This window comes from Bos taurus, chromosome 14 (genome assembly GCF_002263795.3).
Source record: "Bos taurus isolate L1 Dominette 01449 registration number 42190680 breed Hereford chromosome 14, ARS-UCD2.0, whole genome shotgun sequence".
Lineage (NCBI taxonomy): Eukaryota > Metazoa > Chordata > Mammalia > Artiodactyla > Bovidae > Bos > Bos taurus.
The window spans coordinates 37,157,154-37,182,792 of record NC_037341.1 but is presented as its reverse complement, the minus strand read 5'-3'; the positions used below and the strand labels follow the sequence as shown (position 1 = coordinate 37,182,792).

The 25,639-nt window shown below is 39.8% G+C and overlaps 1 protein-coding gene across 9 annotated transcripts in view; it reads left to right on the top strand.

Annotated features, from left to right (window-relative positions):
* The window catches only part of UBE2W (ubiquitin conjugating enzyme E2 W), a 119,429-nt gene that overhangs the window by 12,262 nt on the left and 81,528 nt on the right, over positions 1-25,639 (top strand). For 7 of the 9 annotated variants that reach the window (XM_025001726.2, XM_025001723.2, XM_025001725.2 and 4 more), the window contains exon 1: positions 16,101-16,153. In XM_025001726.2, coding sequence (XP_024857494.2) covers positions 16,139-16,153 — 15 coding nt within the window. In that variant the 5' untranslated portion in view covers positions 16,101-16,138. Of the gene's footprint in view, positions 1-15,619; positions 15,733-16,100; positions 17,938-25,639 lie in introns of those variants that run through there. The other 2 variants (XM_059893338.1, XM_059893339.1) reach the window with 2 other exon arrangements.

Sequence of the window (25,639 nt, the reverse complement as noted above, 5' to 3'; positions counted from 1 at the left end):
CATCAGGGCAACTGTCTGAGTCAGAGGAGACACATTTAAAGCTGAGAGTGAAACAGCTAATCTGTGGCAGCCTAAATGGAATGAGAATCGGACAGTCCTTGTTGCAAGCATGCATACCCTGAACAGGGAGGCTGGTCCCCTGGAAGGCACAGCGGCTGGGAGCTGGAGATTAGGGATTGTGGAGCCATCCCAAGGTGAGGGCTGCTGTTGACTGTGGAGAGACGGATCAAGGGGATGTGAGGGAGGAGATCGTGGTGGGAAATGCCTGTGGAGGAAAGCTGGGCAGCCATGGAAGCAAGGCGATACTGCTGAGTCACGCACAGAGGGCAGAGCCATCACCATAGCCTCTCTTTCCCCACACGCCAGCATCTGGCATCTGAACAATAGCGAGGCTGGCCCATCAAACGTGCCTGACACACTGAACTACAGAGTAGGACCCCAGCCAGTGGGGCCCTCTATGTGCCTGATACGCCAAACAACAGAGAAGGACCCCAGGCAAAGGAGCCCTCTAAGTGCCTGAACAGGCAGAGCTGCAGAGAAAGACTGGCTAAAGAAGTCTTTTGATCGCCAGCTACAAGAGGCTTGAAAAAAGACTAAGATAGGGCTGTAACTCCTAGGGCAGAGGCAGTCCATGTCCCTGCACACTTTGTGCCACCAGGGTACCCAAAAGGCAAGCAGCCATGCCACTTTCATGCTCAACTCTCATGGGGGCACAGCTGCCACAGGCAAAAAAAAAATCTTGTGTCTGTGTGCACAAGGTCACTTCAGTCGTGTCCAGCTCTTTGCGACCGTGTGGACTGTGGCCAGCCAGGCTTCTCTGTCAGGGGATTCTCCAGGCAAGAATACTAGAGCATATTGGCCAATAGTGGTTACCATACCCTTCTAGAGCACTGTCTTTCCTGCTGCCCTAGCCGCCAACTCCCCTGAGTACTGCCAACTCCCCTGGTGCTACCAGAACCCCTGCGATCCAGGCAGCTGCACCACCTCCACACCTGGCCCTCACAGGGGCAAACCCAAGTCCTCCAGGGCACCCTCAGGAGCAATCCCCAGTGGGAGGCCCACATGCAGAGGTGCAAATAAAACCACAATTGAAACCCAGGGGCAGTGTGGCTAAGGAAGACGACTCAAACCCTTCCCACCAGCTGTACAAACTGCAGATTAAATCCACACAATCAAACTAAGCAGACTCTGTGTCTATGGAATACATAAAAGGACATTGAGAGCGCCTACAAAAGAAAGTGCACAAGTTCTGATAGCTGTGGACACTGGAGGCAAGAACACACAGGAGTAGGACCAGATTAGAATCTGAGCTGTCCCCACAGCAGGTCCAGAGATCAGCACAGTGTTGGAGGGCATCCTAGGGAGGGGAAGTGGACTGTGATTCCCAGTGAGGGAAAGGACTCTGACAGCAGTGACTCAAGAGAAACATTTATTTTTCTTATGTTTTGACTTGTTCTGTAGATTCTTTTGGATGTTTTTTTCTTTTTCTTTTTCCCCCCCAGCTGTTGTAGTTGTTGGTTTTATTGGCATTATGAAATCTAATTAAGCTTTTGAGCCTTTTTTTTTTTTTCTTCCTTTTTTTCTGTCACATTTTTTATTGTTATAAACCTCTGTCTCTACATTGGGCTTTTGCAGGTCTTTGGAGTTTTCCTTTTTTTATTTTTTCTTTTCTCTTTTTTTTTAATCTTAGTTTAAAAATTTTAAACCTATCATTATTTTTCTACATTTATTCCTTTGTTTGCTTTTCCTACTGTTCTTTTCCCCTTGAAGTTAGTCTTTAATGTATATAAATCTTCTTTATCTACTTCTATTTAACTTTGTATATCTTTCTTTCCTTTCCTCTCAACATATTTGTTAGTTTTATTTTCATTGCTTTATTCCCCAGTTGGGACCTTGATTTAGTTTTATCTTCCAGTTTCTGCTTTAGTTTGTTTTGTTCTTAACTGGTATATATAATTTTTGGTTTCGTTTGTTCTCAGGGTCAATGTATTGTACTTTATTTTTGTTGGACTGTTTTGATTTTGTTATGGGTGTATATGTGTATATTCAGTTACACTTTTTATTGTTGTTATAAACCTCTGCCTCTGTGTTGGGTTTTTGCAGTTCTGTGGAGTTTTCCTTTGTTTTTTTTTTCTTCTTTACTCTTTCTTTAATTTTAATTTTAAACCTATTATTCTTTTTTCTACATTTTTTCCTTTGTTTGCCTTTCCTACTGTTCTATTCCCCTTGCAGTAACCTTTAATGTACATAAATCTTCTTTATCTTCCTCTATTTAACTTTGCATATCTATTTCTTTCTTTCCTCTCCTCTCAGCATATTTGTTAGTTTTATTTTCATTGCTTTATTCCCCAGTTGGCACCTTGTTTTAGTTTTGTTTTCTAGTTTGTGCTCTAGTTAGTTTTGTTCTTAACTGCTGGATATAATTTTGGGTTTCGTTTGCTGGGTCAGTCTATTTTACTTTATTTTTGTTGGACTGGTTTGATTTTCCTAATGCTGTATATGTGTATATTCAGTCACACTTTTTATTGTTGTAAACCTCTGCCTCTACATTGAGATTTTGCAGTTCTGTGAAGTTCACCTTTTTTTATTTCTTCTTCCTTTTTTCTTCTTTTCTCTTTTTTATAATTTTAAGATTTAATTTTTTTAAACATATTTTTTCTACATCTATTCCTTTTTTTGCCTTTCCTACTGTTTTTCCCCCCTTGCAGTTATTCTTTAATGCATATAAATCTTCTTCATCTACCTCTATTTAATGTTGCATATCTATTCTTTCTTTCTTTTCTTTCTTTACTTTCCTCTCAACATATTTGTTAGTTTTTTTTGTTGTTGTTATTGCTTTATCCTCCACTTGGAACCTTGCTTTAGTTTTGTTTTACAGTTTGTGCTTTAGGTAGTTTTGTTCTTAACTGGTAAATATAATTTTGATTTCCTTTGTTTGCCAGTTCAATCTACTGTATTTTATTTTAGTTGGACTGTTTTGACTTTGCTTATGGGTGTATATGTATATGTGTATATTCCATTATTTTAATTATTATTTGCCTGATTTTGTAACTGCTATTTGTCTGAGTTTCATCTTTGGTTTCTAGTTTTTGGGTATTTGTTTTAATCTCACTTAATGCCATAACAAACCACTCCTGAAATCTTCATTCCTGACCAGAGATCAAGCCCTGAGCCTTTGGAGTGGGAGCACTGACTCCAAGACCCTAGACTACCAAAGAACTAACCCTCAGTTCAGTTCAGTCACTCAGTCATGTCCAACTCTTTGCGACCCCATGAACCACAGCACACCAGGCCTCCCTGTCCATCACCAACTCCCGGAATTCACCCAAACCCATGTCCACTGAGTCGGTGATGCCATCCAACCATCTCATCCTCTGTCGTCCCCTTCTCCTCCTGCCCTCAATCTTTTCCAGCATCAGGGTCTTTTCAAATGAGTCAGTTTTTCACATCAGGTGGCCAAAGTATTGGAGTTTCAGCTTCAACATCAGTCCTTCCAATGAACACCCAGGACTGATTTTCTTTAGGATGGACTGGTTGGCTCTCCTTGCAGTCCAAGGGACTCTCAAGAGTCTTCTCCAATACCAGAGTTCAAAAGCATCAATTCTTCAGGACTCAGCTTTCTTTATAGTTCAACTCTCACATCCATACATGACCACTGGAAAAACCATAGCCTTGACTAGATAGGGAGTATCAAATAGAACTCACATTAAGGAAACAACTTGAATACAAGACCCAGCATAACCTGACCACCAGTAGCATCCTGTGCAGGACGCCTCATTTAAACAACAACAAAACCAAAATACAAACCCAGTCATCAGCAGACAGGATTACCACCTCACTCAGTCTTGCACATCAGAGGAAAAACAAACAAGCAAAAACTCAGCACAAATCTCACCCTATAAGAAGCTTACACAAACTACTGGACCAAACTTAGAGGGGCAGAAACCAAAAGGAAGAAAGAATTCAACCTTGAAGCTTGGGAAAAGGAGATTGCAAACACAATAATTAAAAAAAAAAAAGGTATAATGATAATGAAAAGGTAGAGAAATACTACACAAATGAAAGAACAAATTAGAAACATAGAAGTCCAAATAAATGAAGAGGAAATGGGCAAACTACCTGAAAAAGAATTCAGAATAATGATAGTAAAGATGATCAAAAACCTTGAAAACAAAATGGAGAAAATGCAAGAATCAATTAACAAAGACCTAGAAGAATTAAAGAATAAACATACAGAGGCAAACAACACAATTACTGAAATAAAAAATACTCTGAAAGTAATCAATAGCAGAATATCTAAAGCAGAAGAACAAATCAGTGAGCTGGAAGATAAAATGGTAGAAATAACTTCTGAAGAGCAGAATAAAGTAAGAATGAAAAGCACTGAGGACAGTCTCAGAGACCTCTGGGACCATATCAAATTCACCAACATTCGAATTATAGAGGTCTCAGAAGAAGAAGAGAAAAAGAAACAGTATGAGAAATTTTTTGAAGAGATTATAGTTGAAAATTTCCCCAACATGGAGAAGGAAATAGCCAATCAAGTCCAAGAGGCACAAAGAGTCCTGTATGGAATAAACCCAAGGAGAAACATGCCAAGACACATACTAATCAAACTAACAAAGACTAAACACAAAGAAAAAATATTGAAAGCAGCAAGGGACAAGCAACAAGTAACATACACAGGAAATCCCATATGCTTAACAGCTGATCTTTAGCAGAAATTCTGCAGGCCAGAAGGGAATGGCAGGATATATTTAAAGTACAGAATAGGAAAAATCTACAACCAAGATTACTGTAACCAGCAAGGATCTTATTCAAAATTGATGGAGAAATAAAGAGCTTTTCAGACAAGCAAAAGTTAAGAGAATTCAGTACTACCAAACCAGCTTTACAACAAATATTAAAGGGACTTATATAGTCAAGAAATACAAGACAAGGAAAAATGTCTACAAAATCAATCCCAAACAATTAAGAAAATGGCAATAGGAATATATACATCAATAATTACTTTAAATATAAATGGATTAAATGCTCCAACCAAAAGACACAAACTGGCTGAATGGATACAAAAACAAGACCCATATATATGCTGTCTACAAGAAACCCACTTCAGACCTAAAGACACATATAGACTGAAAGTGAGAGGATGGAGAAATATATTCCATCTAAATGGGAAGCAAAAGAAAGCTGAAGTAGCAATCCTCATATAGAAAAAATAGACCTTAAAATAAAGATGATTACAAGAGATAAGGAAGGACACTACATGATGATCAAGGGGTCAATCCAAGAGGAAGACGTAACAATTGTAAATATCTATGCACCCAACGTAGAAGCACCTCTATACATAAGACAAACACTAACAGACATAAAAGGAGACATTGACAGTAACACAATAATAGTAGGAGAGTTTAACACCCCACTCACACCAATGGACAGATCATCAAAACAGAAAATCATTAAGGAAACACAAGTATTAAATGATACATTAGATGAGATGGATCTCATTGATACCTTCAGGACATTTCATCCAAATGCAGAATACACCTTCTTCTTAAGTACACATGGAACATTCTCCAGGATAGACCACATCTTGGGTCACAAATCAAATCTCAGTAAATTTAAGAAAACTGAAGTCATATATAGCATCTCCTCTGACCACAATGCTATGAGACTAGATATCAATACAAGAAAAAAAAAAAAAAAACTGTAAGAAACACAAACACATGAAGATAAAACAATATGTTTCTAAACAGCCAACAGGTTACTGAAGAAATCAAAAAATTTCTAGAAACAAATGACAATGAAAACACGACTGCTTAAAACCTATGGGATGCAGCAAAAGCAGTTCTAAGAGGGAAGTTTATAGCAATACAATCCTACCTCAAGAAAGAAGAAAAACATTGAACAGACAACCTAACTTTACACTGAAAACAACTGGAAAAAGAAAACCAAAAAAAAAAACAAAACCCACCAAAATTAGCAGAAGGAAAGAAATCATAAAGATCTGAGCAGAAATAAATGAAAAAGAAATGAAAGAAACAATAGTAAAGGTTAATAAAACTAAAAGCTGGTTCTTTGAGAAGATAAACAAAATTGACAAAGCTTTAGCCAGACTCATCAGGGAAAAAAGAGAGAAGAATCAAATCAACAAGATTAGAAATGAAAAAGGAGAGGTTACAACATACAATGCAGAAATACAAAGGATTATAAGAGACTGTTATGAACAACTATGTGGCAATATAATGAATAACCTGGAAGAAATGGACAGATTCTTAGAAAAGTTCAATCTTCCAAGACTGAACCAGGAAGAAATAGAAATTATGAACAGCCCAATTACAAGCACTGAAGTTGAAGCTGTGATCAAAAATCTCCCAAAAAACAAAAGCCCAGGACCAGATGGCTTCACAGGAGAATTCTATCAAACATTTTGAGATAGCTAATGCCTATCCTTCCAAAACTCTTTGCAAAAATTGCAGAGGAAGGAACACTTCCAAACTCATCCTACAAGGCCACCATCACCCTGATACCAAAACCAGGCAAAGACAACACAAAAAAAGAAAACTACAGGCCAATATCACTGATGAACATAGATGCAAAAATCCTCAACAAAATTTTAGCCAACAGAATTCAGCAACACATCAAAAAGCTCATACACCATGATCTGCTGCTAAGCTGCTAAGTCACTTCAGTTGTGTCCGACTCTGTGGGACCCCAGAGATGGCAGCCCACCAGGCTCTGCCGTCCCTGGGATTCTCCAGGCAAGAACACTGGAGTGGGTTGCCATTTCCTTCGGTTTATTCCAGGGATGCAAGGATTCTTCAATATATGCAAATCAGTGTGTGATACACCATATTAACAAATTGAAAGATAAAAACCATATGATAATCTCAATAGATGCAAAAAAAGCCTTTGACAAAATTCAGCACACATTTATGATTAAAACTCTTCAAAAAATGGGCATAGAAGGAACCTACCTCAACATAGTAAAGGCCATATATGATAAGCCTACAGCAAGCATTATTCTCAATGGTGAAAAACTGAAAGCATTCCCTAAGATCAGAAACAAGACAAGGGTGCCCACTTTCCCTGCTACTATTCAACATAGTTCTGGAAGTCCTAGCTATGGCAATCAGAGAAGAAAAAGAAATAAAAGGAATCCAGATCGGAAAAGAAGTAAAGCTCTCACTGTTTGCAGATGACATGATACTGTACATAGAAAACCTGAAAGACAGTATCAGAAAATTGCTGCTGCTGCGTCGCTTCAGTCATGTCCAACACTGTGCGACCCCATAGACAGCAGCCAACCAGGCTTCCCCTCCCTGGGATTCTCCAGGCAAGAACACTGGAGTGGGTTGCCATTTCCTTCTCCAATGCATGAAAGTGAAAAGTGAAAGTGAAGTCGCTCAGTCGTGTCCAACTCTAGCGACCCCATGAACTGTAGCCTACTAGGCTCTTCCGTCCATGGGATTTTCTAGGCAAAAAGTACTGGAGTGGGGTACCATTGCCTTCTCCGTCAGAAAATTACTAGAGCTAATCAGTGAATTTAGCAAAGTTTCAGGATACAAAATCAATACACAGAAATCACTTGCATTTCTATATACTAACAATGAAAAATCAGAAAGAGAAATTAAGGAATCAATCCCATTTACCATTGCAACAAAAAGAATTAAATACCTAGGAATAAACTTACTTAAGGAGACAAAGGTAATGGGCTTCCCTCATAGCTCAGTTGGGAAATCATCTGCCTGCAATGCAGGAGACCCAGGTTCAATTCCTGGGTCGGGAAGATCCCCTGGAGAAGAAAATGGCAGCCCACTCCAGTATTCTTGCCTGGAGAATCCCATGGACAAAGGAGACTGGCAGGCTACAGTCCACAGGATCATAAGAGTCAGACACGACTTAGGGACTAAACCACCACCACCACCAAGGAGACAAAAGAACTGTATACAGAAAATTATAAAACACTAATGAAAGAAATCAAAGATGACATAAACAAATGGAGAGATATTCCATTTTCCTGGGTAAGAAGAATCAATATTGTGAAAATACCAAAAGCAATCTACAGATTCAATGCGTTCCCTATCAAATTATAAATGGCATTTTTCACAGAACTAGAACAAAAACTTTCACAATTCATATGGAAACACAAAAGACCCTGAATAGCCAAAGCAGTCTTAAGAAAGAAGAATGGAGCTAAAGGAATCAACCTTCCTGACTTCAGCTTATACTACAAAGCTACAGTCATCAAGACAGTATGGTACTGGCACAGAAACAGAAATATAGATCAATGGAACAAGATAGAAAGCCCAGAAATAAACCCACGCACCCATGGGTACCTTATATTTGACAAAGGAGGCAAGAATATATAATGGGGCAAAAACAGCATCTTCAATAAATGGTGCTGGGAAAACTGGATAGCTCTATGTAAAAGAATGAAATTAGAACACTTCCTAACACTATACTGCTGCTGCTGCTGCTCAGTTGCTTCAGTTGTGTCCGACTCTGTGCAACCCCAGAGACAGCAGCCCACCAGGCTCCCCCGTCCCTGGGATTCTCCAGGCAAGAACACTGGAGTGGGTTGCCATTTCCTTCTCCAATGCATGAAACTTAAAAGTGAAAGTGAAGTCCTCAGTCGTGTCCGACTCTTCACAACCCCCTGGACTGCAGCCTTCCAGGCTCCTCCATCCATGGGATTTTCAAGGCAAGAGTACTGGAGTGGGGTGCCATTGCCTTCTCCTCCTAACACCATACATAAAGATAAATTCAAAATGGATTAAAGACCTAAATGTAAGACCAGAAATTATAAAACTCTTAAAGGAAAACTTCAGCAGAACACTCAATGACATAAATCAAAGCAAGAGCCTCTATGACCCACCTCCTAGAGTAATGGAAATAAAAACAAAAGTAAACAAGTGGGACCTGATTAAACTTAAAAGCTTCTGCACACCAAAGGAAATTATAAGCAAGATGAAAAGACAACCCTCAATGGGAGAAAATAATAGCAGATGAAATGACTGACAAAGGATTAATTTCCAAAGTATACAAGCAGCTCATACAACTCAACACCAGAAAAACAAACAACCCAATCAAAAAGTGGGAAAAAGACCTAAACAGACATTTCTCCAAAGAAGACATACAGATGGCTAACAAACACATGAAAAGATGCTCAATATTGCTCATTGTTAGAGAAATGCAAATCAAAACTACAGTGAGATATCACCTCATACTGGTCAGAATGACCATCACCAAAAAGTCTACAAACAATAAATGCTGGAGAGGTGTGGAGAAAAGGGAATGCTGTTGCACTGTTGGTGGGAATGTTAATTGATACAGCCACTATGGAAGACGTTATGGAGATTCCTTTAAAAACTAGGAATAAAAGCACCATGTGACCCAGAAATCCCACTCCTAGGCATATACCCTGAGGAAACCAAAACTAAAAAAGACACATGCATCCCATGGTTCATTGCAGCACTATTTTTAATAGCTAGAACATGGAAGCAACCTAGATATCCATCGACACATGAATGGATAAAGAAGTTGTGGTATATATACACACAATGGAATAATCCTCAGCCATAAAAAGGAATGCATTTGAGTCAGTTCTCATGAGGTGGATGAACCTAGAACCTATTATAGAGAGTGAAGTAAGTCAGAAAGAGAAAGATAAATACCATATTCTAATGCATATATAGGGAATCTAGAAAAAAATGGTACTGAAGAATTTACTTACAGAGCAGCAATGGACAAACAGACATAGGGAACAGACTTATGGACATGGAGATAGGGGAGGAGAGGGTGAGACGTATGGAAAGAGTAACATGGAAACTTACATTATTACCATATGTAAAATAGATAGCCAACAGGAATTTGCTGTATGGCTAAGAAAGTCAAACAGGGCTCTGTATCAACATAGAGGGGTGAGATGGGAGGGAAGTTCAAGGGGGAGGGGATATATGTATACCTATGGCTTTCACTTTTCACTTTCATGCATTGGAGAAGGAAATGGCAACCCACTCCAGTGTCCTTGCCTGGAGAATCCCAGGGACGGGGGAGCCTGGTGGGCTGCCGTCTATGGAGTCGGACACAACTGAAGCGACTTAGCAGCAGCAGCATGGCTGATTCAGGTTGAGGTTTGACAAAAAACAAAAAAACTCTGTAAAGCAATTATCCTTCAATAAAAAAATATGTTTTAAAAAAAGAAAAGCAAGGAAGCAAATTAAAAAAAATATATATATATAAAGAAATATGACACAATAATGGGTTTTTTTGTTTGTTTGTTTTGGCAAGGAAAAGGATTATCTGGAAATCTTTACAGAAACCATTTTACAGATGAAAAAAATGTAGACCCAGGGAGACACCTGACCAGCCTTTGGTCTCATACCATTAATGGGAGAGCCAGTCTGAAGGCCAGCCAGGACTTACTGTTATGGCTGTGTTAAAATATTGAAATGTTCCTTTCTGTTTTTAAGCAGTTTTTAGTAGGGTATAATTCACATATCATAAAGGTCACCCAGAATAATTATTCAATAGTTTCCAGTAAATTTATACAATTGAGCAACTATCACCATAATGCAGTTTTAGAACATTTCTGTCACCACCAAAAGAAAACACTGAAATACTTTCATGTTGTTATTTAATCACCAAGTCGTGTCTGACTTTGTAACCCCATGGACTGTAACCCACCAGGCTCCTTTCTTCATGGGATTCTTCAGGCAAGAATACTGGAATGGGTTGACATGTCCTTCTTCAGGGGATCTTCCCACCCAGGGGTTGAACCCGAGTCTCCTGTGGCACCTGCATTGGCAGATGGATTCTTCTCCACTTAGCCATCAGGGAAGCCCATGAAATATATCTATAGCAGTTAGTTAATAGCCACTGCCCTCAGACCCCCAAAAGAACCTCCTTCTGTGGTCTTGGAATCCCCCCACACCTCACTATGATCCAATTACAGATACCTGGCCCCCAGGGCAGGGAGCATCCAAACCCTAGCTTCAGCACTGAGCAGTTTCTGTTATGCGTGGTTGGTACCTGTGCCGCATCTGTTGTTAAATAAGTTGAGTTATCCCCTCTGAGAAGGATCAGGGCAAGTGGTCAATCTTTTCTGGTTCCTGATCCAGAGCTCTGCACACAGCAATCTGCTTTTGAGAAAGACTAGAAAATAAACCAGTGAATGGAAAGCAAACAAGTGCTCTGTGACATTATGTGTACATGAAAGGCAGACAAGTTTTGCAAAGGGCAAAGGGTATCCATCATTGCCTCTTCAGTAAAGGCGTTCTTACCTTGAGGTTGACACACCTCTGCCAATGGATGTATTTCTGGGGGGGGGTCAGGTAACCCCTAAACTACAAATTTTATGAGTATGAATATTTTCCTGTCAAGTGGGTCCATAGTTTTCATTCGGTTATTTATTTATTTTTAGCTGTGCTGGGTCCTCGTTGCTGAGTGGGCTTTTCCCTAGTCACAGCAAGCGTGGGCTACTCTCAAGTTGTAGTGTGAGGGCTTCTCATTGCAGTGGCTTCTCTTGTGGAGCATGGGCTCTAGGGTGTGCGGGCTTCGGGAGTTGTGGCTCGAGGGCTCAGTAGCTGAGGTTCTTGGACTCAAGAGCACAGGCTTAGTAGTTTCAGTGCATGGGCTTAGTTGCTCTGAAGCAAATGGATCTTCCTGGACCAGGGATGGAACCCATGTCTTCTGCATTAACAGGTGGATTCTTTATCATTGAGCTGCCAGGGAAGCCCTTCACTTGGTTTTTAAAGGGCCCCCTGTCCCCCTCAAAAGGATAACTTTCTAAGAGGTCTAGGGGAGAAGCAAGGAAGAAAGGTGCTCGAGGTCTACACATCTGGGAAAAAGAATTCTTGACAGAAAGGCTTGGGGGAAGGGGAGAAAGTGAAAACAAAGTTTTCCTGAGAGTCACTCTTATTTACAAACCAGGCATTATATAAATCAATTGTTTCTGACATGTAGAATAGGTCACACATACAAACCATCTGTTATTTTGTTAATTTTCTTTGTCTCTTCTTAGGAGATCCACATGAAATGACTAGTTTAGAATTATAAAAAAAATACACTTTTTTAGATATGCTTTTCTTTTTTGGCTGCACTGTGCAGGATGTGGGATCTTAGTTCCCCAACCAGGGATCGAACCTGAGTCCCCTACATTGGGAGCCCAGAGTCTTAACCACTGGACAGGGAAGCCCCAAATATGCTTTTTACTCTATCACTCTAAATTGTGGATTTGGAGTTTTTGATACTTTTTGAAATCCCTTTTATAGCTCAATTGCATTATATTAGCATTTTAAAAATCTAGAGCTCAATTCTTTCTTGGTAGCTCAGATGGTAAGGAATCTGCCTGCAATGCAGGAGACCAGGGTTTGATCCCTGGGTCAGGAAGATACCCTGCAGAAGGGAATGGTAACCCACTCCTATATTCTTGCCTGGAGCATTCCGTGGACAGAGTTGCCTGGTAGGCTACAGTCCACAAGGTTGCAAAAAGTTGGACACGACTGACGGACTTTCACTACTAACATTTTAAAATTGTTAACTAAAGCACCCCAGTATTTCTACATAAATTACAATGAAGCCAAGTTCCTTCTTCATTTTACAATTTATAAAAGTAATTTTTTTAAACTCAAGATAGTATGTCATTTCCATTGCATTTCATCTTAGACTTTAAACAGTATCTTAGACAAATCATTGAAAATTTAGATTTCCTCTGATAGGTGCATGGAATTTGAAATCTGGAAAGAAATCATGAAGATTATACAGTCTGACTTGCTCGTTTTATTGATAAGGAAATAAACCCAGGGGGGTTAAAAACCTTGACCAAGCTTGCCAATGACAAAGCTCGGACAAGAATACAAGCCTTGGATTCCTGGCTTGGTGCCTTTCCCAACAACCAATAAACAAGCTGCTGGTTGTTGAACTGCCTCTGTTTCTCTGGTGAGATCACCCAGTGGGAGACTAAGAATAAACTACTCTGGAGAGACACAGACTCAAGTAAGGACAAGTCGACTCTGCCTCTTTACGCCCCAACAAGCATATTCTCACAGGACTGCTCCTAACTCACCAATCTACTGAATCTCTAGAATTCAAACATTCATAAATCATGTGACATTATCAATATTGCAGGATTTGCCCACTGATCCCTCTCTGGATCCTTCAACTAATTCATCAATTTGTTTTCCCATATTTCTTTCCCTTTTCTGCAAGCAAGTCTAGTGGCTTTTAGTCTTCTGTGTTATAGACTGTTTCTTTTCCTTGGCAGGGAAGACCTCAGGCACATATACAGCTTGTGTCCCTTCTGGTTTTTTTCTTACAGGAAAGTGGAAGTTGGGGTAGTTTGTGAGATGAAGGAGAATGAGCTCTTTGAACCTGATGATCATTTCTTTCTTTCTTTTTTTAATGTACAGGTCTTCAATACACAGTTTGATAAGTTTAAAAAAATTTTATTTATTATTTATTTGGCTGTGACCAGTCTTAGTTGCAATGTGCTGGCTTCTCTCTGTGGTACTTGGGCTCAATAGTTACCCCTCAACACATGGGATCTTAGTTCCCTAGCCAGGGATCAAACCGCATCACCTGCATTGGAAGGCAGATTCTTAACCACTAGACAACCAGGGAACTTCCCTGACGGTCATTTCTAATTGCTGTGGAAATATAAAAATGAACATCATTATCAAATCTAACACAGTAATTATTCCTTACTATTATATAATACCTATTTTATGTTTAAATTTCTCCAGTTGTCTCCCAAATACCTTTTATACAGGGGTTTGTTTGAATCAGGATCCAAACAAGATTAACATACTGCATTTGTTTAATATGTCTCATGTCTCTCTTACTGCAAATGATGCTATTAAAAAGATACTTTAAGGGTGAGGGAAGCTTTATTGTTGCTGAACTATTTTCTGAAGAGACTGTACCAATCTTACTTGTTTAGAGTTTATAAGAGCTCCATTTCCTTTCCTACTTTTGGAATTGTCAGGCATTTTATCTTTTGCCTATCTGACAGCAAGCCCCACTCTGTAAAGAAATGAAATGTGTGAAAAAAACAAACAAAACAGAACAAAAACTGAAGAAATGAGATGTGAGTCTGGTCCTCAAATGTTGTATAATCATTTTAGATATAAACATTTCATGTTTCCTGGAGATAATGATATGTTCCCACTCCATCTGATAGTCACTGCTTTAGCTCCTGAGTACATCAGGATCTTTTATGTACCAATGAAAGAATAAAGAAGATAGTGAGGTAATTATGTCCTATTTAATATTTTCTAGAAAGATATGACTGGTACTGACTTTTCCCTCCTGTGACAATCTTAACACATATAACCCCCAAGGGGCCAGATGTTGATTTTATTGTGAGGAGTGTTAAGACTCCTGTAGTCCCTTTTCTTCCTTATTAGTATTTGTCATGGCAAGGTGTTGATTCTGATGATGTCATAATGCTTTGTTTGTGGGGTTATTTAAAGTCACTCACACCTTAAGAAGAATCAGCTTTTAAAGTGAACTGCAGGTGGTTACCTTTGATCTTCTAAGATCATAGGGATAAAGATCTCCAGAAGAAAATATATCTGGAAAAGCTCTCATGATATGAGATTTACTCAGCTGAAATGTAGGCAACACAACAGGGCTGACATCTAATATGTTCCTCGGTCATCCTTGGTTGCCGAGAGCCTCCAAACATTCCTCAAGGGCATAGTCATTTTGTACAACAAAGGGAAAACTGGTCCATTTCTAGGAATCAGGTGGAAGTTTGAGAGAAAAAAGGTATATCAATATAAATTCCTCTTCAGTGATGAAGAATAGAGTGTTTAACATTATACCATAGAATAATTAGTGTATTTTAAGGATCTTTCCCCCTTTTGAACACATTTTACGTTAGAGAATTTCACAGAGAACATTGTGATATAGAGTGGGAAGGATAGTATCCTATGTTGCCCTTATATTTAAATCTTATATACATTTCTAAAAAGAACTTCAAGTTAATGATAGATTTTAAGGTTTCATTCTGGTAAAGTAAAAGCTTTCTACTCAATGTATCAGCCACCTACATGGAAAAAAAAAAAAAACCAGGAAGTGCAAACCTTTGGCTTCCATTTTCCTGTTATAAATTAACAACATCTTCAGTTCTGGAACAGCGTTTAAATGCGTGGCTTCTTATAAACGCTGGGAGAACTAGTGCATTTCCAGAACAAATTCTGTGTATTCAGCTCTCCCTACTCAAATACATTCCTGCGTCAAATGACCACAAAATTGCCCACCATGAAACAGGCTTCAGAGGAGTCTAGAAGTGATACAAGTGTATACAAGTGTATATTGTAACATGACACTGATACATTAAAAACAATTTCACGTCTAGGGTCGAATCGCTATAGCCAAATGTCAATGCCATTACAACAACTACTACTGACACACGGGAAGTTTCAAACTGAGGGTCTAGAGTTATGGGGAGAAACTGTACACGAAAGAAAAACTTCAAAATGTTCTCTCTCCCCTCAGGCAAGTTTCGGCTCTACAGATCTACCCTTTCATTTAAAATATCCAAGTGCTGTTCTGTCCCCAATTCTTATCCCATTGTAGAAGGAAATCTGTGTCTCTCTCTTCCCCAAATTAGGAATATGAGAAGCCTTCCGGGTCCGTAAAGAGCAGAAAACAGCCCAGCAGGAAGTTTCATCTTGCCCAAAGCTGTGAAAGTGGGCATGGTGGTGTGGAAAGAGAATACGAAAGGTAAAATCTGTAAATCTTAACACCTGTGGTTGGGAAAACAAACAAAAACCTCACGGGCCTGGATATCATCAGGATCTCGGGGTATAGACAGAAAAAAATAACAACCGTGGTTCGGGTCAGAACCCGAGCAGCGTTTCCTAAGTGATCAAGGTAGACAGTGGGGTCTGGTGGAGGCCGGAGAGCTCTATGCGACCGAAGGTAGGGACAGCGCCATTCACTGTGCCCTCACTTGCCCCTCCCCCGCCCGGGCGCCTAGCCCGCCAGCCAATCCCCTGGCGCTATCCCCTTCCCATCGGAGGCCCCGCCCCCCGCGCCCGGGATGCTGGGGCCCCGCGGCGTGACGCGAGCACGGCAGCTCCGCCCCCTGCGTCTCTGGCCTCGCCGGCCTTGGGGGGATGGTACCATCATGGCGTCAATGCAGGTAAGAGGAGTTTGCAGCATCTGGGCGGGCTCCGTTGCCGCGGGGAGGATGAGAGCCTTTCCTCTGGGGGTGTGTCTGGGTCTGTGGGGCACCCGGGCGGGCTCCAGAGCGGCCCCGGAGACCGGTCCTTCCCACCTTTAGGGCGTTGGGGAGGGGTGAGAGGCGGCGAGAAGAGGGGGGGTGGTCTCGGTCGGTCGAAGCGGACACCAGCCGGCCGGGAAGTTGGGGGATAAAGAAGGCTAAAGGGGAGGAAGGGGCGAAGTTTGATGTTGGCTCCGCGGCGTTGGTCTCGAATCACCTCCGGCTCACACGGACGACTGTCGCCTGCCTGCCTCCGGGCCCAGGGATGCCTTTTCCACCGCGGTCCCCGGCTGGGCGGAAACAGCTGCTCTCGCCGTTGTCGCCGGGGCAGGGGCGGCCCCGAGAGGGGCTGAGTGTGGGGAGCCGAAAAGGCGTTCCGGGAGAAGGCGGCTGTTCGCAAAGGCGTTTCGCGGCCTCGACTCAGGCCTCCCACGCCCGGCCTCCTTGGCTGCTCGGTCCCTCGACTCTCCTTTTGACTCTTAGTCCTATGCCCCAGGGGTACCTTCCTCTATCAGCCTTCTCACTCTCAACCCACAGAGGTCCCGCAGCTCATTTTCTCACTCGCTGAAGCTGCCCTGAACCCCTCAGAATCATTTGCCGTCTAACTGGCTATCTCCCCGAAGGACGGATCACCAGCCCCCTATACCTCCCGGGATAGCTCACCCTCCAATCTTTTTATTTCCTACAGTGCCCCACCCTTGCGGTCGCGGTTAGGCTACAGCCCTTTGCCCTTCTTCCCCAGACCTTAGTGGCACCTTAGTTTGGTAAGAGGCGTTTGTTAACCCATGTTATAGCTACCTGACTTGGCAACGCGTGGTTTTCTGGTTTTCCAACTTAATAGACTCTTTTTTCTTTTTCCAAATCCAAAGAGTTGTGTGTGTGTGTTTTTTTTTTTTAACAGACAAAGATGGCATCCACAATTGCAGTTTTGTAGAGATTAACTCTGCATTATCTATAGCTTGCATTTAATTTATAGATGAAAACTAGCTCTGTCAGAACATAGAGAAGGCAGAACTCCCCTTTGAAGTGTCAGCTGAGCGCTTTTTAGTTTTAACAGCATCTTAAAGAGACCACGTTTTTCTTAGAAGGATTTTATATGCTTTTGTTTCTAGAAGAATAAGCAAGTTTCCTTATCCCCCTGCCGATTTTTTCTCTTTTTAGGCGAGAACAGTGCTTTTCTTTTAGCTCTTTTCTGAATCTTCTTCCTCTTTTGTGCACGTATTTGCTTCGCATTTACTTCTGTGCTTTTGTGTTATCTGTCCCCTTTCTGCCTGTTCTCCGTACAAGACTCTTTTTACCTTTGTTTCTCCCTCTGGACTTTACTGCAGAATAGAAAAAAAAAAAAACCCAAAGCAATTGTATATAACATTCCTAGTTGAAGAGATGTCATGAAACAGTCCAGAGAAAAAACAAAAACAATTTCAGGAAACATTATACTTTACCGTAATCTCCCCAGAGACGTTAGAGAGGTTTCGTCATTTGAGGCCAAAAAAGGAACTGTAGAACACGAGTTGAACAGTAGATCGGCTATGTGACCAATTTAAGATTATTTGTGTTAAGATTAAAACCATTCTCTTTAAGAATAAAAGGATTAAAATCCACAGTACTAGTGATGATATTTGGCAGAGGAGTATAGGGATAACTGATTTGGCTGATTAAAATTAGACCTTTAGTGTCTGGAAAAAAGCAGATTTCAAAACTGAGTGAGTACAAAACTTATTGTTGATAGTCTGGAATTTTACATGGCGACTTAAGCAATAGACACAATACTTGGCAGTGTAATACTGCATTTTTCTGTGTCCCAAGTACCTCTGTCTTTTCACCCTTTATTCCTTTATGTCTTCTGATTAGAGGAATGGAAAACTGATATTTTCCCTTTTAATTAAAACTAAATTCTTCCTTTTATTTGTATTTTAGAAGTACCTGATACAGATTCTCTGGTAGTATCTTTATTTTTTAAGTTTTTTATTGAAGCATAGTTGATTTACAATATTTTGTTTCAGGTGTTCAACATAATGATTCACAACTTTAAAGATTATTCTCCATTTATAGTTATTAGTAAATATTTGCTATATTCCCTGTTCTGTACAATATATCCTTGTAGCTTATTTATTTTATACATAGTAGTTTGTACTTTAGCTTGTACCTGTTAACCTTGTCTCCCAATGTCGCTCCTGTCACTTTCCCTTTCCAGTGGTAACCACTAATCATATCTGTGAGTCTGTTTCTTTTTTGTTATATTCACTAGTTTTACTTTTTAGATTTGATATGTAAATGATATTCTACAGTTTAGAATATTCTGTAGAGAATATTCTATTTCTCTGATTTATTTCACTGAGCATTATACCCTCCACATGCATCCATGTTGTTGCAGATGGTTCAGTCTTTTTTTATGGCTGAGTAATACTCCATCATGTGTGTGCGTGCACGTGTGCACATGCATGCATCAGCATCTTATTTATCTCTTCATTGGTTGACGGACACTTAAGTAGCTTCCCTATCCTGACAACTATAAATAGTGCTGCTGTGAATATTTGGCTGCATGTATCTTTTCAAATTAGTGTTTTCTTTTTCTTATACATACCCAGTAGTGGATCATATAGTACTTCTAATTTCCATCTTTTTGGGGACCTTTCCTACTGTTTATGATAATGGCTGTACCAATTTACATTCCCACAAACAGTGTGCAAGGGTTCTCTCTTCTTTTATGTCCTCTCCTGATAGTATTTGAAAAATATTTAGTATAGATTAACCAGGCTTTTTGAAACACAGCACTTCTCTGTGTGGTTATTCTTTGTCTTTGCACAAAATTTTTTCCTGACCATCTTAATAACAGAGTTTAACTCTTCAAGACAAATAAATTATACATCAAACAACAACTAGGTTATATTTGTTCATTTACGCATGAGTTATTTTTTGAGGGCCCTCAATATCAGGTATTCATCTAGGTGCTGAGGATACAGCGATGAACAAAAGCAGATGAGGTTTCTGCCTTTGTGGATGTAATAGTCTGGTTATGGGTGATGGGTAAGAAGAAAATATTTAAGTTAATTGCTATTATGTTAGACGGCTATGGTGCTATAGAGAAAACTTGTGGAAGGAGGCTACTAAATGTTTTTTGAATTTTAGTTAGAGTTCTTAGGAAAAAGTAAGCTATACATGAATGCTGCTTTAACCATGTCCTTACCTAAAACATTTTCAGTAGGTTTCTTCATCTTACCCACACCAGGGTATGACTGCTGATGAAGAGGTTACTTAACCTGTAAGAGGAACTGTGTTTTAAAAGTATGCATATTATGCAAATGTATATAAGACTTACTACCTGTATTGATAAAGATGAAATAATTTAGCTGTAAGGATCATCAGGATAGCAAGTAAGGGTGGACTTTCAATTTCTTTTTTGGAGAGTATGTTGTTGTTTTGTCTTTTTAAAAAAATTTTATTGAAATATAGTTGACTTACAACGTCATGTTAATTTCAGGTGTGTAGCATAGTGATTCAGTTATATATATCTATATGTAGATAGATAGAAAGGGCTCCCCACGTGGCTCAGTGGTAAAGAATCCATCTGCCAGTGCAGGAGACACGGGTTTGATCCCTGGGTCCGGACGGTACCCTGGAGAAGGAAATAGCAATCCACTTCAGTATTCTTGCCTGGAGAATCCCGTGAACAGAGGAGCCTGGCAGACTACAGTCCATGGGGTCGCAAAGAGTTGGACATAATGGCACCCCACTCCAGCACTCTTGCCTGGAAAATCCCATGGATGGAGGAGCCTGGTGGGCCGCAGTCCATGGGGTTGCTAAGAGTCGCACACAACTGAGCGACTTCACTTTCACTTTTCACTTTCATGCATTGGAGAAAGAAATGGCAACCCACTCCAGTGTTCTTGCCGGAGAATCCCAGGGATGGGGCAGCCTCATGGGCTGCCGTCCATGGGGTCGCACAGAGTTGGACATGACTGAAGTGACTTAGCAGCAGCAGAGCACACCTGCACATAGTGACTAAACAACAACAGCATAAGATATACAGTTATATCTGTTGTTTTTCAGATTCTTTTTGGAGAGTATGTATCTTAAAGCTGACATTGTAACTACTGTAGTATACTCTATGGGTGCCTTACAACCTTTTTTTACATTGTAGCACACATAGAAAATAATTTTTGAATTGCACACCAGGGTGGATGAGATTGTTGGAGGCTGGAAGCACCTGGCTGGGCAGCTCACAACAAAACATTGGGAATGAGGATCAGTGTTCTGGTACACCCATAATGCTGGGTAAACTTCTGCTCCATTTGCTAGAGTTGTTCAACATACGATTCGAGATTATGGTTTTCAGATTTCTGTGAGCCCTTTGAGATTTTTTTTTCCTAGTTTTGCTTTTTTTTTTTTCCTTTGATTTTTTCCCTACTGTTTCTTCCTAGAACAGACACAAATCACCAAGTAAGATATGGTTAGATTCTGTTTTAAGAAACCATTTGTTCTTCAACATACGATTCAGGATTGTGGTTTTCAGATTTCTCTGAGCCCTTTGAGATGTTTTTTTTTTCCTATTTTTGCTTTTTTTTCTTTCATCTTTTCCCTACTGTTTCTTCCTAGAACAGACACAAATCACCAAGTAAGATATGGTTAGATTTTGTTTTAAGAAACCATTCTTAGAGAATGGTGGGCTCATGATGGTACTTAAACTTAACAGGAGTTGAATAAGTAGATTTACATTAATTCTGATGATTCTAGAAATCTTAAACTATTAAGTGGAAAGTTGGTCATACCAGTTGTTTAGATTTAGCATTTTAGGGACTTAGATTATTTGGTACAGACTTTCTTAGAGTATTATTAGAGTGAATTTTTTATGTGATTCAAAACATTTCTTAAAAGTGGAGCAATATTAGGGCATTCTGTTTTCAGCTAAACCATAAAGTTGTATTTTTTGTGTATGTTTCTTTTTTTATTTTGTTCTTAATCTTTTTTTTTCTTCCCCATGGGCTCATTTCATATTATGAAATGATTAATTAATTTTGCCTCCTGGATATATTTTCTGATTTTAGATTTTAGCTGTTTCATTCAGACTTCTTTATGTTGGAAGTTTTTTAGTACACCTGGTATACTTTTCTAATTTGACCACCTAGATTTATTAATTTTAGATAATAAGCTACCTTTGTTTTATGTCTAAAGATCTTAGAACGTCAGTGTATAGTAGTTGATACTTTAGCAGTGATACAATTGAGAGAAATGATCAGTTGAATTACTCTGTGGATTTTCTTCATTTTCTTCCTCTTTGTTAATTGAGTCTTATACTGACTCTTGATTTGGCTAGATGGAGGGAAATTGATTTTGAATATGTGCTTATTTTTAGATGACTTAGAAACAATAAATTACTTCGGGTTATTCACGACTCTGCATTGTTGTTTACTCAAATTGTTGGTTCTAGCGATTGAGGGAGAGAGTGTGGGTTCTTGAAAGTGAAAGTGTTAGTCACTCAGTCACTCTTTGTGATCCCATGGACTGTAGCTCACCAGGCTCCTCTGTCCATGGAATTCTCCAGGGAAGAATACTGAAGTGGGTTGCCATTTCCTTCTCCAGGGGAACTTCCTGACCCAGGGATCAAACCTGGGTCCTCCTGCGTTACAGTCAGATTCTTTACCATCTGAGCCACCAGGAAAGCCCCAGGGAAGTGATTGAGAGATAAGAGTATGAGTTCTTTCTGACATTATTATTATAGTCATATTACTTGACAATTAGATTCCATATGACTATTTGTTGATATCATCATGAAGGGTTACAGCTTAATCAAAAGTGAGAAAACTGACTGTCAGCTTGTGGAGTATACCTAGAATTATAGTACCTGAGAAGGTTGGCTAGATATTGGCCGGGAATGGGGCCAGCACAGAGCTGTTGGAGCAAGTGCTGAAGGAAAAGGGAAACAGCAAAGAGTAGAATTGAAGATGTTCTGTGTCAGTGATAAACTTAAGTAGATAGTAGACTTCACCGAATAAAAGCATAAAGCTGGGGTCATTATCTTTTCTTAATTCTCACAGCAGTCATTGTGGTATTTTTCTTTTTGTTATTAATCAGTTGTTGCTTTACAAGATGCCTTCTATTTTTTGTCCTAAAAGTGTTGGTTTGGATCTCTTATTTTAACTTTTTAGGTCTCTTCCACTTCCTTGGCCATAGATTCGATAAGAACCAAAAAAAAAATCCTCTCTCATTGTCCCTTAAATGTGCACATAGTGATTACAGTGCGTGCTTGTCCATCACGTGACACAGCAGATTCTGCGTTAATTCTATTTTAGAGAAATCTAATAAACAGTTCTCTTAATAGAAAGGTCGAGTACCTATAAAGAAATACTTTAAAATTCATTTTTATATTACATGTATATTCCCCTCAAAGTTGGCTGATTTTCTTGATTTATGTGTGCCATAACTTTGGTGTTTTTCAAAGTATTTACATTCTCTCTGGATTCTTACTCCAGCCTTGTAAAATGGGAAGTCAAATCCCATTTCAGTCTAATAAATAGAGTGATTTTTGATAAATAATCACTTATTTGAGTGGAGAAGGCAATGGCACCCCACTCCAGTACTCTTGCCTGGAAAACCCCATGGACGGAGGAGCCTGGTAGGCTGCAGTCCATGGGGTCCCTAGGTCGGACTGGACTGAGCAACTTCACTTTCACTTTTCACTTTCATGCATTGGAGAAGGAAATGGCAACCCACTCCAGTGTTCTTGCCTGGAGAGTCCCAGGGACAGGGGAGCCTGGTGGACTGCAGTCCATGGGGTCGCACAGAGTCGGACACGACTGAAGCAATGTAGCAGGAGCAGCAGCAGCACTTATTTGAGAAGTGACTTACCCAAAATTGTATAGCAACTGAGTAGTGAAGCTGATGCTGTTAAGATGAACATACTAACAAGTTTGATCTTGTAGAGAAATCATGGAGATACTTATTTAACTCTTTAATCAATAATTTACCATTCACTAAAATATTTTATTGCTTCTATAGCTAAGAAAATGAGAGGGAAGTGTTCCTTATATTTTAAAATATAAAGTTACTTTATGTATCAAAATTTTTACAAAGGTTCTGTATGCATATACTTGATTGTTGAATTAAACTATAATGGCAAACCTTTAGTGTTCAAAGATACTCTTTATTCTTAAGGAGAGTTTTTAGAAGGATGATCTGGCACTTTTATTTTTTAAAAATATTTTTTCTTATGATGAGAACTAATTTTACTTTTGGCTATGCTGGGTCTCCCTCGCTATGTGGGCTTTTCTCTAGTTTCAGAGAATGGGGGCTCCTCTAGTTGCGGAGCGCAGGCTTCTCTTGCAGTGGCTTCTCGTATTGCTGAGCAGGGGCTCTAAGGACTGTGGGCTTCAGTAGTTGCAGTTTCCCGGCTCTAGGTCACAGGCTTGTTAGTTGTGGCAGAGGCTTAGTTGCTCCGCAGCATGTGTGGCATGTGGGATCTTGCTAAAGGATCGAACCTGTGTTTCCTGCATTGGCAGGTAGATTCTTTACCACTGAGCCTCCAGGGAAGCCCTGGCATTTTTTCTGAAAATACACTTCTACATAGTATTTATCTAGGTTGAGCCTTTGCTTAGATGAATTTTATTGCATCTTTTATATCATTGTCTGCTTCATTGTTTTATCTGCGTAATACTTGTTCATGTTTGTCGGGTATTTTTAAAATGTCTCTGTTTGATGGCCTTTATTTGTGAATGCTGTTTTTGGAGTACCAGCAAATGGCGCATGCCTTTGAGTTATTTTTCTCCTGAGAAAAATTGTATTCTCATTCAGTTACTTTTATAAAAACTTCATTAGAAAAAAGCACCCAGGATCTAGAATCGAAAGACCTGGATTCAGGCTCTGTTTCACTGCTTAACAGCTGTGTTGCACAAAACCCAGTGTGTAGTGTAGTGATTAAGACAGAAGTAGTTGAGCAGAGAGGTAAGCATTTGTAACCTTCCCAAACCTTTCTATAGTATTCCTCATGTGGTGCTTGGCAAAACTTGATTCTTCCAGTTGTTCAATTAGAAACCTTGGTTTCATCCCACTTCATAGTCAAACCATCAGCAGATTCTATTGAGCTCTACCTTCAAAATAAACAAGAATCCAGCCATCTACTCTTCTGCATCATTGTGTGTGTGCGTGCTGAGTCGCTTCTGTTGTGTCCAACTCTTTGAGACCCTGTGGACTGTAGCCTGCCAGGCTTCTCTGTCCATGGGATCTCCAAGCATGAACACTGGAGTGGGTTGCCATGCCCTCCTCCAGGGGATCTTCCCAGCCCAGGGATTGAACTCATGTTTCTTACGTCTCCCGCATTGGCAGGCAGGTTCTGTGCTACTGGAGCCACCTGCATAATTACCTGATGTAAATCATCATCATCTGTCATCTACATTATGTCAATAGCTTCCTAACTGGTTTCCCTGCTTCTGCACTTGTTCCTTTACAGTCTTTTCTCAACTCATCATTTAGATTCTTTCAAAACAAAAGTCAAATGTTACTTCACTCACATCCATACTGTGGTTTCCCTATTTTATTGAAAATACAAGCTAAAATCCCTGTTAGTGATCTAGAAAGGCCTTACATTATCTCTTTCACCACGCTCCACCTTGCCCTCCTCACTTCTCTGCAGCTATATGGACCTCCCTTTTGTCTTTGCTCCTGTTATTTCCTCTACTTGGAGTGCTGTTCTCCACTTATCTGATGGCTCACTTCCTTTTTTTGTCTCAAATCTTTTTTCAAATGTAGTTTTCTAAGAGAAGCCGTCCTTGACCACCCAGTACAAGATAGTCCTCGCATCCCTGGCATTTGCAGTGCCCCTTAACCTGCTAAATTTGATCTTTATATGCCTGGCATATTGTTAATTAATATACTGTTTCTGCTGGACATACCCCAGTGCCTGGCATGTGGTAGACCTTCAGTAACTGTCAGTGGAATAAGTACAGGTTTGAATTCAGATAACCTTTGTTTGAATTCTAGCTCTGCCACTTAAAATCTGTGTAACCTTTTTTAAAAAAACCCATCATATGGGGTAAAATTACGAATCACTTCATGCCATAGATCTTTGGAATTGTTTGTGAGTTATATCTTATAATTCTGTAGGCCTCTTTATTTGTGTAAACTACCTCTGTCAGATATTCACTTAAAAATTTTTTTGATTCCTGGTTCTTTGTTGCCTACCAACAAAGTCTACCAAAAAAGCAGATTTCCTTTATATGAAGTCTCTCCTTGTGTTCACACACCACAGGGAGCAGAAAGGAAGTATGATTTCTAATCAGCGTGTATTCTTTGCCAGTCCTCTTCAAAATTTGAGAATTAGCCAAGTAAAATTTTGAGCCTTCTATATCAATTTTAAATGGCAAGTTCAGTTTTTTCCCTTTTTTAATTGAAATACAATTCATGTATCATAAA